This window comes from Heloderma suspectum, chromosome 2 (assembly GCF_057233095.1).
Source record: "Heloderma suspectum isolate Gila_16-S chromosome 2, 16-S_ref, whole genome shotgun sequence".
NCBI lineage: Eukaryota > Metazoa > Chordata > Lepidosauria > Squamata > Helodermatidae > Heloderma > Heloderma suspectum.
In genome coordinates, this window is record NC_139459.1 from 234,251,199 (window position 1) to 234,271,376 (window position 20,178).

General features: G+C 44.5%; 1 protein-coding gene across 1 annotated transcript in view; it reads left to right on the forward strand.

Moving 5' to 3' along the window:
* The window catches only part of CACNA1A (calcium voltage-gated channel subunit alpha1 A), a 368,926-nt gene that overhangs the window by 21,153 nt on the left and 327,595 nt on the right, over window positions 1–20,178 (forward strand). Inside the window, exon 2 of the mRNA XM_084838533.1 lies at window positions 19,252–19,553. Within this exon, the coding sequence (XP_084694659.1) occupies window positions 19,309–19,553 (245 nt within the window). The 5' untranslated portion in view covers window positions 19,252–19,308. The remainder of the gene's footprint in view (window positions 1–19,251; window positions 19,554–20,178) is intronic.

Genomic DNA, 20,178 nt, shown 5'->3' on the forward strand with positions numbered 1-20,178 from the left:
GCATCTCTTAAGGAGGATTCAAACTGTACAACTTTTCACCGAACAATTGCTTGAAATTCTCAAGATTTTTACTTTGATGTGTACTTATTCAAATTATTCTTGGGAACGAAGAAGCCTATGAGGTCTCCTTCTTTGAAAGTATTCAAGGAAATACTAGACAGGTATTTACTGGGAATTCATCATCTATGGGGCACTATGCTGTAGGAGAGGGTTTGGATTAGATGGCCACAACTCAGATTTCCTCCTCAATATGTTTGCACCTGAACGTCTATGTGATCACCTTCCATAAGATTGTGTGTTTTTCTGTGGAAAGCAACTGTTTGCATGTGCCCTGGATTTTTAAAATGCAAACATAGTGTTTTGCTATTGGCCACTGTGTCAAATCCAGTGCCATGACAGAGGAATTGGCTACCTTGGGGGCCTTCCTCTTGTAAAGCAAGCACCGTTCTGAATTCAGCTGCACAGTAGGAATGGCTTGGTTTATATGAGTGTGAAAGCGCATAGCAATGGAGTTAAATTAGTATTTTTATGGGACACAAAAATGTCAGTTAACCTTTTTCCATCTCCTCCAGCTGCCCACCCCCACTCCATCAAAGGTTTGTGCTGTTATGGTAGCTAGTGTCATCACATGAAGGCAGGGTATGTCCTTTGCCTCCCATCTTTCCAAAATGAAAGGAGGGCAGAAAAGAAGTGTTGCCCTTGGTTATGCTTCCTAACAGACATTGCCTTCACACCTTGCTGGGAAAGCAGAAAGCAGAATACAAGAATACAATCACTGTGTATTGATTTCCAGTGTATGTTACCTAGCACTCAGCCAAGTGCTATAGCTCATGTAGCCCTGTAGCAGTTCACAGGGTATTCAGGAGGGGGCACCCTTTTCCAGCATCCTGCATATCTGTGTTTCACAAACTTTTGTTACCTGGAACATGGTGGCTCCCCCTACTCCCAAATTAAAATTGGAGACTCATTTTATTCTTGCACTCAAATGTATATTTACCCTGTTCCCAGAATAGAGGGCAAGCATTTTCCTTCACTTGCAGGGTAGTCCAGTTAATGTTGTCCCACCCTCTCCTTTGCCCACTCAGTCAGGGCTTGAAGATGAGATTATGCTGTCTGGGCAATGGTGATTATGCTTCTGGAGTTTCCCCATGGCTGTAACCCAGTGCTATTTTCTTCCCTCAGGATGATGTTGCTTATATACTGGAAGAGAAGGGGAGGATCAGTGCTATATGAGACCTCCTGCTTTGGAGGGACATAAAATAGTTGATGGATTTAACATGGTGCCTTTATTAATCAATGCACACTGTAGCCTCTCCATGGCACAGTAGGAATCACTGCTGTACATGCTCTGTGTGCTAGTGTGAGGAAGTGGTAACAGTTACTGGAGGGTCTATGTGTCCTTCCAGAAAGTGAAGGTGGTGAGAGTGAGATGCCATTGGCTGCAGTGGCACTAGCTTCCAAAGGATAACACAGTGACACCCATTAGCATTAAGCTTGTTCTGGTTTTCATTTCAAGAGCAAGAAACGCTTCGCAGAATTGGTAGCTATGCCAAACCATCATTAGCAGTTGCTGGCTTTTAGTGCTTGCAAATTCTAAGCAAAGTTTACAGTAACGTAGAAAACTATATTCTTTGTTCCTTATAAGTAATAAAATTTCTATTCCCAGTTGCTAAAGTTAGGCATAAAAGGAAATACCATAGGGGGAAGGGTTCACTTCTCAAGATTGCAAGAGATACAGCTGCCCATACAGCTAGGTGTGGATTATGTGTCATATGAAGTTCTGTAATTCCTTCCTCCTCACTTCCTTTTTGTTTTATTTTAACTCAAAGCAGCCTGGGCAGATGGTATTTTACCAGAAAGGAGGTGGGTGGTGGGTGGGAGATTTTACTAGAAGAAAGGTGGCTTTGAGTTGTGAAAGGACTGAAGGAGTATCTTCACCTACCCTTATTTTTCTCAGACACCTGTCATCTGTCCCCCAGCTGCTTTGGGCTAAAAAAAAAAAAGCGACCGCACACACACACACAACATGTAATATAACATGAAATTTGAGCCTTTGACTGAAATCATAAATATACTTACTACAAAGCAGCTCTTATATAACCTGATGGGAATAGCTTCTGAGTAAACACATCACAACTTTCACAGTGATACAGCAAAATCATAGTTTTCCCAACTGCATTTTTTTAAAGGTTGTGTATCTAACATAGAAAACAACAATTAAATTTTGAATGACATTTCCTAACGATATAGCTCTTTAATTTATATGATCTGACAGGTGCATGTTTTCTGCACCTTAAATAGGCACATTAGTGCCATTACAGAATATGGAACATCCAGACTCACTGCTTTTGGTGCCTGTGGTAGCAAACCCAAATGGCCTCCTCTCCCTCTCTCTCAGTGTATGTGTGTGCGTAGGCTTGGGCTTGTAGCCAGGGTTAGCCCTACCATGAAAATTGTCAGTAGTTTAACATTATTCTAGGGCACGATCTGGCCAAAGTTAAGCATTTCTTCTAAATCTTTTCCACTGAAATTCATGGGCATAAAAGTGGGAAGTTGTGTCTGGATTCTCTATATATCATTGATTCACGCACGCACGCACACACACACACACACACACACACACTGACAGAAAGGGAGAGGAGGCCATTTGGGTTTGCTACCACAGGCATCAAAATACATTTTGCTGTTTCACCTGCACTAAAAGATTATGGTGCTGAATTAGTAGTGCAAATGATCCTTTCTGACCATGCCTAATGTGAGTTGTGATGTTATCAGGGAAGCACTGCATATTCATATAGTAGTTTTGGAGCTTTTCTACACTATGCTGTTAATCCACTGTATCTACTTTCACTTTCATTGTAGAATTGAGATCCAAGCTCTATGCAAAAAGCTTTTCCTTTCCTGCTTTTCTGCTACATAACCTCTAAGTGACTCTTTGCTATAGTCAAATATCACAATTTGCTATATAACAGTGCCACCTAGAGGTTATGTAATGGAAAAGCAGGAAAGGAAGTGATCTTCATGTAGTGCTTGGACCTCAATTCTGCAACAAAACTGAAAGTAAACTCAGCAGATTAACAGCCTCATGTAGAAAAGGCCTTTCACAAATAATACTGCATTTCACCTGCTCTAAAAAAAGTGGGAAAGTGATCTTAAAAAATCGAAGTGAAATTGGAGGGTCACGACGTCTTAAGAACCCATAAACAACCATGACCAAGGAATGACGAGCACACAATAAATGCCTTGTATAGAAAAACTCTAGGAGATTTTCTACACAAGGCTGTTAATCCACTGTTAATCCACTGTATCTCCTTTCAGTTTCATCACAGAATTGAGATCCAAGCACTACGTGGAGAGTGTTTTCTTTTGTGGTTTTCTGTTATGTAATGTCTAGGTTCCACTTCGTGGATCACTGCCTTGTTGTAGCAAAGGGGCTTGCGTAACTCAGTGAAGCCATAAGCTATGCCGTGCAGGGCCACCCAAGACGGACAGGTCATGGCAGAGAGTTCTGACAAAATGTGGTCCACTGGAGAAGGAAATGGCAACCCACTCCAGTATTCTTGCCAAGAAAACCCCATGGAACGTATCACAAGGCTAAAAGATATGACGCCAGAAGATGAGCCCCTCAGGTCAGAAGGTGTCCAATATACTACTGGGGAAGAGCAGAGGGTATTTCCAAGTAGTGCCAGAAAGAGTGAAGTGGCTGGGCCAAAGCCGAAAGGACACTCAGCTGTGGATGTGTCTGGTGATGAAAAGAAAATCCAGTGCTGTAAAGAACAATATTGTTTAGGAACCTGGAATGTCAGATCAATGAATCAAGGTAAGCTGGAGGTGGTCAAACATGAGATGGCAAGACTGAACATCAACATCTTGGGAATCGGCGAACTCAAATGGACAAGCATGGGCGAATTTAATTCAGGTGACCATCATATCTACTACTGTGGGCAAGAATCCCTTAGAAGAAATGGAGTAGCACTCATAGTCAACAAAAGGGTGGGAAAAGCAGTACTGGGGGACAATCTCAAAAACAATAGAATGATCTCAGTATGAATCCAAGGCAAACCATTCAACATCACAGTAATTCAAGTCTATGCCCCAACCACTGATGCTGAAGAAGCTGAGGTTGATCGGTTCTATGAAGACCTACAACACCTTCTAGAACTAACACCAAAAAGAGACATCCTCTTCATCATAGGGGATTGGAATGCTAAAGTAGGAAGTCAAGAAATCACTGGGATAACAGGTAGGCATGGCCTTGGTGTACAAAATGAAGCAGGACAAAAGCTAATAGAGTTTTGCCAAGAGAACACGCTGATCTTTTCCAACAGCACAAGAGGCGACTCTACACATGGACATCGCCAGATGGTCAATATCGAAATCAGATTGATTATGTCCTTTGCAGCCAAAGATGGAGAAGCTCTATACAGTCAGTAAAAACAAGACCTGGAGCTGACTGTGGCTCAGATCATGAGCTTCTTGTTGCAAACCTTCAGCTTAAATTGAAGAACATAGGGAAAACCACTAAACCATTCAGGTATGACCTAAATCATATCCCTTATGAATATACAGTGGAGGTGAGGAATAGATTTCAGGGATTAGACCTGATAGACAGAGTGCCTGAGGAACTATGGACGGAGGTCCGTAACATTGTTCAGGAGGCAGCAGCTCAATCCATCCCAAAGAAAAAGAAATGCAAGAAAGCCAAGTGGCTGTCTGATGAGGCTTTACAAGTAGCTGAAGAAAGAAGGCAAGCGAAAAGCAAGGGAGAAAGGGGAAGATATATCCAACTGAATGCAGAGTTCCAGAGAATAGCAAGGAGAGACAAGAAGGCCTTCTTAAATGAACAATGCAAAGAAATCGAGGAAAACAACAGAATGGGAAAGACTAGAGATCTCTTCAAGAAAATCGGAGATCTCAAGGGAACATTTTGTGCAAAGGCGGGCATGATAAAGGACAAAGAAGGCAGGGACTTAACAGAAGTAGATGAGATTAAGAAGAGGTGGAAAGAATACACAGAAGAACTATACAGGAAAGATCTGAATGTCCCTGATAGCCATGATAGTGCGGTCACTGAACTTGAGCCGGACATCCTCGAGAGTGAAGTCAAGTGGGCCTTAGGAAGCATTAGTAACAACAAAGCTAGCGGAGATGACAGTATTCCAGCTGAGCTATTTAAAATCCTAAAAGATGATGATGTTAAAGTGATGCACTCAATATGCCAACAAATTTGGAACACTCAACAGTGGCCACAAGACTGGAAAAGGTCAGTTTACATTCCAATTTCAAAGAAGGGCAACGCCAAAGAGTATTCATACTACCGCACAATTGCGCTCATTTCACATGAAAGCAAGGTGATGCTCAAAATCCTACAAGCTAGGCTTCAGCAGTATGTGAACCGAGAACTACTGGAAGTACAAGCTGGGTTTCGAAGAGGCAGAGGAACTAGAGATCAAATCGCCGATATGCAGACGATACCACCCTAATGGCAGAAAGCGAAGAGGATCTAAAGAGGAGAGTGCAAAAGCTGGTTTGAAACTCAACATTAAAAAAACTAAGATCATGGCATCTGGCCCCATCACTTCCTGGCATATAGAAGGGGAAGAAATGGAAGCAGTGACAGATTGTATTTTCTTGGGCTCCAAGATCACTGCAGATGGTGACTGTAGCCATGAAATAAAAAGACGCTTGCTCCTTGGGAGGAAAGCTATGGCCAACCTAGACAGCATAGTAAGAAGCAGAGACATCACCTTGCCAACAAAGGTCAGTCTAATCAAAGCTATGGTTTTCCCAGTAGTAATGTATGGCTGTGAGAGCTGGACTATAAGGAAGGCTGGGCGCCGAAGATTTGATGCTTTCAAACTGTGATGCTGGAGAAGACTCTTACGAGTCCTCTGGACTGCAAGGAGGTCAAATCAGTCAATCCTAAAGGAAATCAACCCTGACTGCTCATTGGAAGGACAGATACTGAAGCTGAAGCTCCAATATTTTGGCCACCTAATGTGAAGAGAAAACTCTCTGGAAAAGACCCTGATGCTGGGAAAGACTGAAGGCAAAAGGAGAAGGGGACGGCAGAGGATGAGATGGCTAGATAACATCACCGATGCAATGAATATGGACTTGAGCACACTCCGGGAGAGTGTGGAGGACAGGAAGGCCTGGCGTGCTGTGGTCCATGGGATCACGAAGAGTCGGACATGACTGAACGACTGAACAACAACAATGTCTACGTGGCAGTGTGGTATAGCGGTATAACACAAGTACACAAATGAAAAAAGCGGGCTCTTTCACTTCCACAACTAAATACCACATGTTCCCTTTTCTAAAAAAAAACTTGCAGAAAGTGCTCTTTAGATGCAGAAGTGAACCTGTAGGGTCACAACATTGTCTCAAGAATTCATAACCAACCATGAGTAGGGAATAACGAGCGCACAATAAATGCCTTGTGTAGAAAAGCTCTAGGAGTCTCCTGTAAAAGTGCTCTTTGCAGTGTAATGGAATGAGAGCAGAAGGGAATTCCAGGGGTGGGTGGCAGAGAGGGGGAAAGGGAAAGTTAACCAAGAGAGAAAGAGACTTTTTAGGATGAAAAAATGACAAGGGCAGCAGCTACATAAGAGCTAGAATCTTGCACCTCAACAGGAAAGGAATTTTAAGGAGGATTACTTATAACAAACTTCATACAGTAAATGCATAAAGGAGACTGGATAGCTGTAAAGGAAAGCCACAGAAAAGTACACTGTAAGAATGACGGGCAGTGTCCAAGCTGTCCCTTGTGATTCATACCAGTGCCTTGCATTCTTACAGAGTCATTGTAGAGGTTGGATCAGGATATTGCTGCCACCACTAGGAATGTTCTTTAAAGTGAGCATTCTGGAAGCCTGCAGTACACGCACTGACTTAGGGCGCAATCATATGCATGTCTAATCAGAAGTAAGCTGCCTTTACTAATGGCTTTCCCCCAAGTTAAGTGAGTATAGGAGTGCAGCCTTATCAGCTTTTGTGAGGCCAAGGCATGTCCTAATTCCTTCTGGGACCTCTTCCTGCTTGATAGCCACACCACACATGGAAGAGCAGAGTGGTTAGGTTGTCTTTGACAAAGGCACAGGTACAATGAACCCCACAGAGCCAGAAGCCCAAACTCTAATCTTAAACAGGGAAATACATATTGAGGAAGAAAGCAGTATTTTGAAGTACATCAGGGAAAACACACATAAGTTATCATAGGGTTAACAATAAATAGTCTCTAGATTGATTCAGATGAATCCAGGATGGAAAAACCTACAGGAGTCTAATTTAATTTTAGACTACCATTTGTACCAGTGTTTCTACCAGAGACTCTGGTACTCTAGGAGCTGATTTTGCTTAGCTATTAGTATCTCAGCAACACAGTGTCCTGTCAGGACTGCGTATGAGCCTCTCAGTCTGTCAATGGACACATTCAAACATTCAGATATGAACCATTTTGAAATTCAAAGCTAACATTGTTTTTACTTCTCTTTGAAGATAAAGGGCTAGAGATAATAAATACTTAGTTTCAGGCTTTTTTAAAATTAACATGATGATTACATATCCATTTCCCCTACCCAGGTGGTGACATGCCCCAGTTAATCTCCAAGTGACTCCGCCTGATTGTTTCTTTAGGATTATATACAATGGGGTGGGAGGCAGTAGAGAGGCAGGGGGACAAGAATGTTAACCAGGGTTTGGGTAGTTAGGATGGAATTAATAGGATGAGTGGAGGAATGATTGACAGCTGGGGAGTGTCATGAAAAGGTAGGTGTTAGTTAGAGTGAGTGACAGGTGGGGAGAGACAGTTTATTTCATTTCTAAAATGTATAAGGCCCCTCACAGCTAATAGCTCTCAGGGTGACATACAATTAAAAACAAAAATAAAACCCATACAAATCTAAACCAGATAATAGAAAATTAGTTAAAAGCTGCAGAAATTAAAACAACCACTACGGGGAAATCTAAAAATCCCACAGAGATAAAACTACAAACACAATATTGCACAGGCCCATAACACAAATTTGCATGTGGGTGTGTGTGTGTGCGCACGCGAATTCCAGTGGGGGTCAGTGTACACCTCTGCTGTGTGTGTGTGTGTGTGTAAACACACACACAGAGAGAGATACGTACATACATACATTTGGGGTGTGCACTGACCCCTTTCAACTCAGATCCCAATTTAGCGGTTTGGAAAACATCCTGCTTCTCCAGCCAGTTTGGAGTTGGTCCACGTCAGCTCAGTACCACACCCGAGTCAACGTTTGGAAAACTGAGGCTTTGTGCTTCTTGTTGATGATCATGAGAAATTTAAAAAATGCTATAACTTTTTTCTATTGGTCAGAATTGGATGATAATTGCAGGCATAGTAGCCCCTTAGGAGGGGATTACACCTGCCGAATGTCAGAAAAATAGTTGCAGAGTTTTTTGTGATATGTGCCTTTATATTTTGATTTTCTTTTAAAGGGAACTGCCAATAAATTTCACAATTCGTTGCCCCATCTGAGGGGATCATGTCTGCCAAATTTCAGAATGATAGCCACAGGAGTTTTTGTTCAAGGGTAGCCTTGTCCCCACCTGCAAAGTTTCAGAAGGATAGGAAGAGGGGCTAGGGAATTACAATGTTTGAAATCCAGTTTAAGGCTTTTTCATAATGAAGTGCGCTGGCACTGGAAGAATGGCCATCTCATGGTCCTATCCTTGCCCTCCCACAAAGTAAAATGTGCCCTAGAATTAGAAGGTGAACCTGTAAGTCACTGAACCACACGGCCTCCATCCTCCTGCAGCATTTAGTGAAACTAAACCAAAATATGTTATTTTGAGACATAAAGACCACCTGATTCTGCTTGGGCTTCAAACTTGATCTGAATTCAATGCACATCCCTTTTACCTGAATTTATTTACATTGCACCGATGTTAGCAGCAGGGGGACATAGGTGGGTGGGTATTTTTGCACTCCTGTCCTGCTTGTGGGTTTCCCATGGGCAGCTGGTGGGCTACTGTGTGAACAGAATGCTGGACTAGATGGAACTTGGTCTGATGCAGCACGGCTCTTCTTATGTTCTTAAATATAGAATGTGTCTGAGCATATGCAGAATGCTTTTCTTTCACCACTGAACACTTACCGTCTCCTCCTACCCATTATGTTCCCCTCCATACAACAATCCCTCCTCATTCTTCCATCCTCCAGCAACTCTTCATAAAAACAGATGTTTTGTTTTGTGCAACTCTCCTCTGCCTCCTGTTTGTTATGCACAAGCTCTCATTGTATCCTCTTCCTCATAACTTCTTTTGTGCCAAGACTTCATCAGGATTCAGCCAAGGAGTCTGTTTTCAAATCTAGGTCTACATTATGGAGAAAGTTTGGGCCTTTCTACTAAGTGCCTTTCCCTCACCACTGAAACTAGAGTCCATGCAAAATGGGGGGAAAACACATATGGGAAAAGATGCATAGGACTGGGCTGGAAGAGTAATCAATTAATTGGATTGGAATCAGGTGGGCAGTGCATTAAGACTACGGTACCATGCTCATAACTCAGGACTTATTTCTGAGGGAACATGCAGAACTGCAACCTCCCTGAAAAAGTAACTTGTGCTGGAATCCTATGTACATTTGCCTGTGAATGAGCCCCATTAAACATAGTCTGAGTAGGCATACATAGGACTATATAAGTGAGAAATATTTATCTCCCCTCCTCTTCAGAAATAATAATTAACTCCCATTTTTATTAAAACTTTCTGTTCATAGGAACATAGGAAACTGCCTTATACTGAGTCAGACCTTTGGTCTATCTAGCCCAGTATTGTCAACATTGACTGGCAGTGGCTCTCCAGGGTCTGAAGCAGGATTCTTTCCTACCTTTACTTGGAGATACTGGGGATTGAGCCTGGGACATTCTGCATGCCAAGCAGGTGTTTGACCACTGAGCTACAGCCCTTCCTATTGCTGGATAATGGCAACTGACAAAACAGCCCCAGATTTGTTCCTCTGCAACCATGTGAACCCACTTTTCTCAAAGACCTGGGTGAGAAGGAAAAGGAGAAAAACAAACCCTCTTGTCTATTTGTATAAAGTCAAATACAGTTCAGAACTTCTCTTGCCCACAAAAGAGAATTATCTTTAAAAATTTCCCAAGATATGCCCCAGGTGGAATAAAGAAGAGAAAGAAAGACCAGGACAAGGAAAGGATGGGAAGTGAAGGGGAAAAGAAGCAAAGAAGAATGGTGACTGGAAATTGAGAGGGGGGGGGAGGAGAGAGAGAGAGAGAGAGAATGAGACAGAGAGTTCCTCAAGCCAAATGGCTGCTTTCAGAGAGGTAGCACTTAGTATCATAGAATCATAGAATAGTAGGGTTGGAAGGGGCCTACAAGGCCATCGAGTCCAACCCCCTGCTCAATGCAGGAATCCAAGTCAAAGCATCCCTGACAGATGGCTGTCCAGCCTCGTCTTGAACGCCTCCAGTGTGGGAGAGCCCACTACCTCCCTAGGTAATTGGTTCCATTGCCGTATTGCTCTAACAGTCAGGAAGTTTTTCCTGATGTTCAGCCGGAATCTGGCTTCCTGTAACTTGAGCCCATTATTCCGTGTCCTGCACTCTGGGATGATCAAGAAGAGATCCTGGCCTTCCTCTCTGTGACCACCTTTCAAGTACTTCAAGAGCGCTATCATATCTCCCCTCAGTCTTCTCTTCTCAAGGCTAAACATGCCCAGTTCTTTCAGTCTCTCTTCATAGGGCTTGGTTTCCAGTCCCCTGATCATCTGTGTTGCCCCCCTCTGGACCCTCTCCAGTTTGTCTGCATCCTTCTTAAAGTGTGGTGCCCAGAACTGGACACAGAACTCCAGATGAGGCCTAACCAGTGCTGAGTAGAGGGGAACTAGTACTTCCTGGGATTTGGAAGCTATGCTTCTATGAATGCAGCCCAAAATAGCATTTGCCTTTTTTGGGGCCACATCACATTGTTGGCTCATATTCAGCTTGTGATCGACAACAGTTCCAAGATCCTTCTCGCTTGTAGTGTGGTTGAGCCACGTATCCCCCATCTTGTAACTGTGCATTTGGTTTCTTTTTCCTAGGTGCAGAACCTGGCATTTATCCCTATTAAATGTAATTCTGTTGTTTTCTGCCCAGCACTTCAGTCTATCCAGATCACTTTGAATTTTGTTTCTGTCTTCCAAAGTATTAGCTATCCCGCCCAATTTTGTGTTATCTGCAAATTTGATCAGCATTCCCTGCACCTCCTCCTCCAAGTCATTAATCAAAATGTTGAAGAGCACTGGGCCCAGGACTGAGCCCTGCGGTACCCCACTCGTTACCTCTCCCCAGTTTGAGAAGGTCCCATTGATAAGCACTCTTTGAGTCCGATTCTGCAGCTAACTGTGGATCCACCGGATCGTTGTTTCATCTAGCCCACTTTGAGCTAGTCTGCTCATCAGGATATCATGGGGCACTTTGTCGAAAGCTTTGCTGAAGTTGAGGTATATGATGTCTACAGCATTCCCACGGTCTACAAGGGAGGTTACCTGATCAAAAAATGAGATCAGATTCGTCTGGCAGGATTTGTTCTTGACAAACGCATGTTGGCTTCGAGTAATCACAGCATTGTTTTCAAGGTGCTTCCAGATGGATTGCTTTATGATCTGCTCCAGAATTTTCCCAGGGATTGATGTCAGACTGACTGGTCTGTAGTTCCCAGGTTCCTCCTTTTTACCCTTTTTGAAGATAGGGACAACATTAGCCCTCCTCCAGTCATCTGGCACTTCCCCCGTCCTCCCTGATTTCTCAAAGAGAATAGACAGCGGTTCTGAGAGTTCTTCTGCCAGTTCCTTTATTACTCTAGGATGCAGTTCATCTGGCCCTGGAGATTTGAATTCATTCAAAGTAATTAGGTGTTCCTTGACCATATGCCTATCGATCTCAAGCTGCAATCCTGCCCCTTCAGCCTGTACTTCACCTTTGCCAGGGGGGTCGTAGACCCTCTTTTGGGAGAAGAATTAGCCAAAGTAGGAACTGAGCACCTCTGCCTTTTCTTTGTCATCTGTTATTGTTTTGCCATCCTTATTTAATAGCTGAACCACCATTTCTTTCCTCTGCCTTTTACTATGCACGTAGCTGAAGAAAGCCTTTTTGTTGCTTTTAGTATCCCTCGCTAACCTCAGCTCGTTCTCAGCTTTAGCCTTCCCGACGCCATCCCTGCAATTCTGTGCTATCTGCCTGTACTCCTCCTTTGTTACGTGGCCTTCTTTCCACTTCCTATACGTGTCCTTCTTTGTTTTCAGGTCATCTCGAAGCTTTTTGTGAAGCCACATTGGCTTCTTGTGTTGCCTTCCACCTTTTCTTCTTGTTGGAATTGTTCGTAATTGTGCCTTCAGAATTTCCTTTTTTAAAAGCTCCCACCCATCTTGGACTCCTTTTCTTGTTAGTGTCGCTTGCCATGGGACCTTACTGATCATTGTTCTGAGTTTATTAAAATCAGCTTTCCTAAAATCCAGGGTACACGTTTGACTATGCTTGGCTTTTGTTTCCCTTGGAACCAAGAACTCAAGTACAACATGGTCTCTTTCCCCCAGAGTTCCTGTAACTGCTACTTTATCCACTAAGTCATCTCTGTTGGTTAGGATCAAGTCAAGGATAGCAGATCCTCTAGTTCCTTCCTCTACTTTCTGTAGGAGGAAATTATCCACCACACAAGTCAGGAATTTCCTGGAGGGGCCATGTTTTGCAGAATTTGTCTCCCAACAAATATCAGGGAAATTGAAGTCCCCCATTACTACTACATCATGCTTCCTTAAAACATTGGCTATTTGTTTTTCAAAAGTTTCATCCTCATCTTCTCCTTGATTGGGTGGCCGGTAGTAGACTCGGACCACCAGGTTCCTTTTATTCTTTGCTCCATTTATTTTGATCCAGATGCTCTCAATAGGGCTACCAAGCTCATACTCCGGTATTTCTGTGCAGAGATATGTATTTTTCACATACAGTGCAACCCCACCTCCCTTTGTGTTCCTCCTGTTCTTTTTGAACAAGTTATATCCTTCAATTGCTGCATTCCAGTCATGAGAGTCATCCCACCAAGTCTCAGTTATACCTATCAAGTCATAATTTCCCTCCTGTATTAAGAGTTCAAGTTCATTCTGTTTGTTTCCCATACTCTGGGCATTAGTATATAGACATCGAAGACCATGTGCTTCATAGTCTGGCTTTCTTCCTACATGTTTGTGAAGACTATTATTGGGCGCTATCAGAGCTGTTCTCTCCATTGCAGTGCATGCGCCTACATCCATTGTTACCCCCAACATTACATCTCCCTTCAGTTTAAAGCCCTCCTGATGAAGTTCTTCATGCTGTGGCCAAACACATTCTTCCCATCCTTTGTGAGGTGCAACCCGTCCCTTGCCAACAGCCCATCTTCCAGGAAGTATAGCCCGTGGTCCCAGAATCCAAATCTCTCTCGTTGGCACCACCTTCATAGCCAGTCATTCACCCAGAGTATTTTTCATTCCCTTTCTATCCATCTTCTAACTACTGGAAGGATGGATGAGAAAACTATCTGGGCCCCAAAGTTCTTGAGTTTCCTTCCCAAAGCTTCAAAGTCTGACATTGTCAAGGGCTCCTTGGAGGGCTCTCTCAGTCTAATCTAGTAGCCAAGTCCAGACACAGACAAAGGGATTCTTTTCAAAGCTTTATTCTTCTTTTACAACTTAACAACTCTACAGGTAGCAACTAGATCTGAGCAGCAGCATCCCTATACCCTAAGTTGGAACAGTTGGTCCCCGTTTGAAAGGCAATTACTGGCAGACCCCTGAATATAATGACTAGGGAGAATCCCTCCCCTTTTCCCTTGGATCCTCTGGGCGCAACCGTTCTTTGAGTGCCAACCGGGCACTACGCCTCCTTTCCGCGCTCTCCATTTGGCGCCGTTCTCTGCGTCTGCGCCGCGCATCCAACCAGTCTGCTATCGGTGCTGGGTCACTCCCTGGACTGCTTTCTAATCTAGGAATGTTGGTGGGAGGAATCTCTGTCAGCTGCGAGCCCTGGGAAAAAGGGGTGCGCTCCTCTCCCAGGAGCGACTGCTCTTCCTCCGAATCAGAACTACTCTGGGATTCTATGGGCTCAGTGTCCACCCTGACAGACGTGATTTCTTTGTAGCTCCACTTGGCGGTATCATTTGTTCCCACATGGATGAGAAGAAAGGGATACCTGTCAGTGGGCTTTATAAGTGCAGGCAACCTTTCAATCAGGTCTCTAATCTGTCCTCCCGGGAGACAACATACCTGGCAAGTCCACGGGTCTTCTCGACATACCTGGGTCTCGATCCCATGCAGCAAGGAGTCTCCCATTACTACCACTCTTCTCTTCTTGTTGTAGGCCTGGGTTTCATCGCCTCTGTTTGACTGACCTTCAGCCTCTTGCTCACTCTTATGTAGGTTCCCCTGTGAGTCTTCCTCTGCAGGCTGTCCTCCAGTCTCATCCGCAAGTCGGATCCACAGCTCCACTGCTTCCACTGGTGCAGAGTGGCGTCTAGTTCTTCTTCTCCTAACTGTCACCCTTTTCCAAGGAGTATCCTCTACTCCATTTTTCTTCTCCTCAGCATTTCCCACTTCTGCCTCATCTTGCTGTTGCTCTTCAAGCTTCTGGTCTGCCCTTTGCTGCTGTAGTTCCCCCATTCTGTCCAAAAACTCTTCGTGTTCTCTTATGCCCCGGAGGGTCGACATTGCCGCTCCAGTCCACTTACTTTTTCTTCCAGCAGCGTGATCAACTTGCACTTGTTGCAGGTGTAGGCCATGTTGTTCTCAGGCAAGAAAACAAACACTGCACACACCTTGCAGGTCACCACCACTGGAGAGTCCTGTCCTTCCATTGCTTCTTTTCCTTTTTTGTGCCTAGCTTTGTGATTGTTCTAGACTATCCTGTGCCTTCTCCTCTACTCAGTATTGGTTAAAAGCAGAGTCCCACTGGTGTGAAAGTGTGTGTTACAAGACAAATAAATGAAAAAAAATAGTTAAAAAAACTTAAAAATAAAAAAATGTTAGGGGCCTCCCCATTGACCTCCCCTGCCGAACTCCCCTGGCCAACTCCTGTTTGCTCCCCCTGTCCGCTCGCTCTGGTTGCTCGCTCTCTGGGAGCTTGCTTGCTTCTGTAGTCCCTGGACCAGCTGGAGCAGCTTGCTCTGCTCTGCTCGGCTCTGCTCTGCTCAGCTGGGAGGGGGGAAACAGAGTGAAGCTTCCCACCCACTCAGCTGCTGGGAGTACTCAGGCCACACACACCCAATTCAGTTGGAGCTCTTAGAAGCACCTGGTGAGCTCACAGCCACTCAGAAGGATAAAGGGCAGCCCTCTGGGCTTCCTGCAGCCCACTTACCTTTTAGCCTCTGTCTCCTTTGTCTCCTTTGTCTCTTCTACCACTGCAACTCCCCTGGCCAACTTCTGTTTGCTCCCCCTGTTTGCTCGCTCTGGTCGCTCGCTCTCTGGGAGCTTGCTTGCTTCTGTAGTCCCTGGACCAGCTGGAGCAGCTTGCTCTGCTCTGCTCTGCTCAGCTGGGAGGTGGGAAACAGACTTCAGAGGAATTCAGGAGGCTGTGGAGGGTTTGTAAGGATTGCACGTACTTAAATTAACTTATGAGGTGATATGGCTGAGGGCTTCTTGCTTTTTTAAAACTGTAAAACCTATTTAAAAGCCTCAGCACTTTTTGGATCATGACATCACATAGTCCTAACCCTCCTTTTGGTATAATCTGAGACCTGAAGCTATTTAGGAAAAACTAAACTGGAGGGAGAGAAAGAAGTTTGTGGAGGCTGACTGAATCCATTGCTATACTGAAGCTACTGAATTTCTGCAGAAGCCAAAGCTTCCAGTTTGGGGCAGTAATATCAGATGGTATGTGAAATACCACTATTTCACATGGAGTTCTTCCTGCCCTTCCCTCTTCCTCTTCAGAATTTCATTGAAAGCAAGCTCCCAGTAGATGCCATGTAAGAGCAAAAAAGTAGGGAAAGAAAAACAATGTGCTGACTGTGGAAGGAAAAGTGACAGTCTCCCCTCTATTTTAAAAGGCTGGTGCATTCATGCTACACTCCCTATTGGTCTGCTAAGGGAGCGAGTCCTAAGCTTTCCTAGTAACTGCAAAGCTACTGAGCTCAGTGGTAAAAAGCAGTTTTGTATTAAGGAAGATTATGGCAAATGGGAGAGCTCTAACATTGTGCGGCCCAGCTTGGAAGATCTGGGGCCCATGCCCAGGTAGGCTCTACCTAACAATGCCTATGCTCAGCATACAAGAGCACTTGGAGCAGGGCCTCCAGTAATGATTGCAGGGTTAGGCAGGAATATATCTGAAGAGGTGCTCTGTCAGAGAAAGTCAGTCAAAAGAGGGAGTAAAAGACAGCATTGGTGAGAAGACTGGGGGTGGGGGAGTGAGTGGAATGAGTGGGATCAGGGGCAGAAAGAAAAGACATAAGTAAAAGGCTGGTGGTTATGATAGTTGTTGAAAGGGGGAACCAGATATGTTGAGTTAGGTTATCATGTAGAACTATTATTTTTTATTCTTTATCAAATGACTATTTGTTCTGCATGTTATATTCCATAAATAAATATATTTACTGAGTTACATGCCTTAGCAACCCCACCCCACATGTTGGTTTTACACAGCCAAGTTTGTAAAAGGAAGAGTCCTACTGTTCCCTATAAATCAGTAGCTGGTGGCAGCAGGTTATTTTGGGGAATATTAGTCTGGATTTGGTGGACTGGCTGATTTATTTAGGGGCCAAAGCCTTGTAGGGGACTGCTAGAATGTCGCATAAGCCTTGATAACATTGTGGAGAAGCAGTAGTGTCAGGGTGGAAACTGAGCCAATAGAGCCCCAGAGCAGTTCTGATTCTGAGGAGGAACAGCAATCCGTGGGAGAGGAGCTCGCTCATCTCTCGCAAGCACAGCAGCTGGCAGAGATTCCTTCTGCCAGCATTCCTGGGATAGATAGTGACCCTGGTAGTGAGAGAGCGCTGGAGGGGGGCTTGCTGGACACTCGGCACAGACACAGGGAGCGACAACAGATGGAGGGTGCAGAAAGGAGGCGTACTGCTCGTTTGGCGCTCAAACTGGTCGCGTCCCAAGGACCCAAGGGAAAGAGGGAGGATCTCTCTCTAGCCCATAAGTTCAGGGTCTTCCCGTGGTTCTCCTTCAAACGGGGACCAACTGCCTTACCTGGATCTTAGGCTACTCTGCTATCTTTCCCCAGTGCTGTTCCTTGCTTTGTCGCTAGTGATTAGTATCTGAAAGAGTCATAAAGGAATAAACTCTCGGAAAGAATCCTCATTGTCTGTGTCCTGAGTTGGCTATTGGTGGGGACTGCAAGAGGCAGCTAGGGTGCTCCTGACAAGTAGCAAGACTTGGCACCTGATTGATTTCCCCCACCTCTTTCTCCCTTAAGTTCAAAGGTGACACTTTTATTATGTTTTTGGTAGACATGGAGTGCGAAACAAAAGACAAGAAGTTTATATTTTGGGCATGATGAATATAATATATTTTGATCTGTTGTTGTTTTTTTCCTGGAAAAGGGGGTAACTATAGAAGAAGGCTAAGAACAGAGCTATGTGGATCTCGGAGAAAGGGCTGTGGAAGAGACTCTCCTGTGGTCTCCACTAAACCCCATCAATTACTGTTGAGTAGCCACAATTTATGGAGAACAGGAATGTGGACATCCTCATATTACTCATTTTATAGTGAACTCATTGAGTGCCAATAGGATTGCAGCCAAAATGGGACCACTGAGAAATAAGATGGAGGTATAGGTGTGCTCAGAAGAACCATGAGGTTTGTAGAAGTGCAAAAAATCTTCTTCTTCTATGTAGAAAAAGTTAAGGACCCCCAAACTAGCCTAATGGGGACTGAGCATGTCCAAGACACCACAGAATATAAAGTGACCATTGGAAAAGAAAAATGGAACATAGTAGAGGAGGAAGGAGTGGAATCCCCTTCTTGGAGGGAATGGCTGGCTCAAACCTTCAATAGGAACATTCTTTTTAGGAGGGTGATGGACTGCAACACTTTGTTGCTGGTCCCACTTATTTTACTTTAATTGACATTACAGATCACGGGCTTATGTTGAAACTAGTGGGAAAAAGAGAGGAATGAAAAGCATCAAGAGACTGAAGTAATATGTGAGGAGGGTTATAAGTGTAACATTCTGACAGTGTGTCAGACTGCCTCCTGATGGTGGGATATCTCTCAAATGGTCTAGGTATTATGTGATTACCTGAGGCAGTCCCTAGCTTCTTCAACAGCCAGAATGGCACCAGCTGTGGAATGAATGGGAAGACAAGGATGGCACAGCATTACAGCTACTCAATGGCTGAGCTGATTTTTTCCCTCTGAAAAGCTGATTCGCTCTCTCTTCCTTTGCTTTAAAAAAAATATTTCTTGGTGGTGAGAGCGTCTTCTAGTGGCCGATACATATCCAGACAGTTATGGCAGGTGCTGCAATGCGTGGGGGAGATGGTAGTGTGTGGTTGTGGGCTGGGGGTTTTTAATAGCACAGAAAACTAAGAGGAGGTTTGGGGCCTGATGCTGGGTTTATGTTGGCACTAGAAATCCCCTCAGGGTCTCATTATCTTTTGTTTATTTTTAGTTGCTGTTCAAAATCTCCCAAGGGGTACAAACAAACCGGAAAAAGAATCAGAGCCCAGTTGCCATCCAGCTCTGAAGACAAAACCCAGAATCCTCTCGGTCCTTTCATTCTAACCTCACTGCTACCTCCTCTTTCCTCCTATAAGCAATGCAGTCTAACTCTGTCCAATGCCTGAAAGAGAGAATGAGAGTTTCTTTAGCATTATGCCATCCAAGGGCCGGCTTAGCCAAGGTAAACATAGCATAAAGCAAGATTTGCCTACTAAAAACAGCCTCATTATTCACACATCCCTGATCTATTGCCATAGATCAGCCTTCCCCAACCTGATACCCTTCAGATGTTATGTACTAAAACATTCCTGACCATTGGTTATGCTGGCGGGGGCTGATGGGAGCTGAAGTTCAAAACATTTGAAGGTTGGTGAAGGCTGCCTTCAATTACTTACAGACCTACATAGAAATCAATGGCAGTTGCGCTCCTATCAAACTAGGGATGTCTTTTAAAGCAGCCAGAGACTTGGTGGGATTGTTCTGAATAAGCCAGTCTATAGAGAGAACCATAATTCTATGCCACCATGCAGCAGCCAGTTAACCTCTTCCATCATTTGTTTCCCTTGTTTCTATCTCCACAGCTACCCCCTGGCAGCAGCCAGGCAGAAACCTCTGGGGTATCTGCCCAACTCCCATGGATGGCGAGGCGTGCTGTGGTTCGATCATCCCTGTTGTCCCCTCCCAGCTACTATGAAGCTGTACATGATGGACGTGGGCCAACTAGCCCTGAGTACCCTTTCCTTGGCGGCTGGTACCACTACATGGGTCAAGAGCCTCTCTCATACAAGCGGCGTGGAGGAGTGGTGGATCACCGTGATATCATCATGGCCCATCAGGCACACAAGATCCACAACACACCCCAGGCACAACGCAAGGAATGGGAGTGAGTATACACAAATTCTACCCTTGAGTTTTATCAGTCTCTGAGTTGCCCTAAACAGGCACAAAGCTGTACCACAGTCAACTTGGTCATTCCCTTCTCCCACCCTAGAGCTCCCTCTAGCCATCATCTTCAGTCCTAATTCATAGCCTTTCAGTACTCTGTTGCCGAACATACTCCCCCCACGCTTCCATGGCCTGCCTCTTAAATCTCCCATCCCACTCCATTCTTCTTCTTGCCTATCCCACCCTGGCTGGTTCTTTGTTCTGATGTTTCCTGTCAAGGTTTGTACCTAAAACTGCCCCACCCAGTTTTGTTGTTTCTACCTGTCAACTGAGGCAGGTGCACAGCAATAGTTGGGGTCTCTAACCACCTGATCAGCCTTGTCCTGAAAGCTAGCCAACTGTTCTTCAGTCTCTTTGTTGTGTTCTGATGCTCCAGGATTTCTGGTGGGTGAATCTGACTCTGGTACTATATCAGGCACTAAATCCTAATCCTGCTTATTTTAAAGGAAATGGGCCTATGACCTCACAAAACCATGTCACTTTGGCATGCTGCCATGGGTTGGTGGCTTACAGCACATGCCTGTATGTTTACTTGGAAGTAAGTCCCATTTAGTTCAATGGGA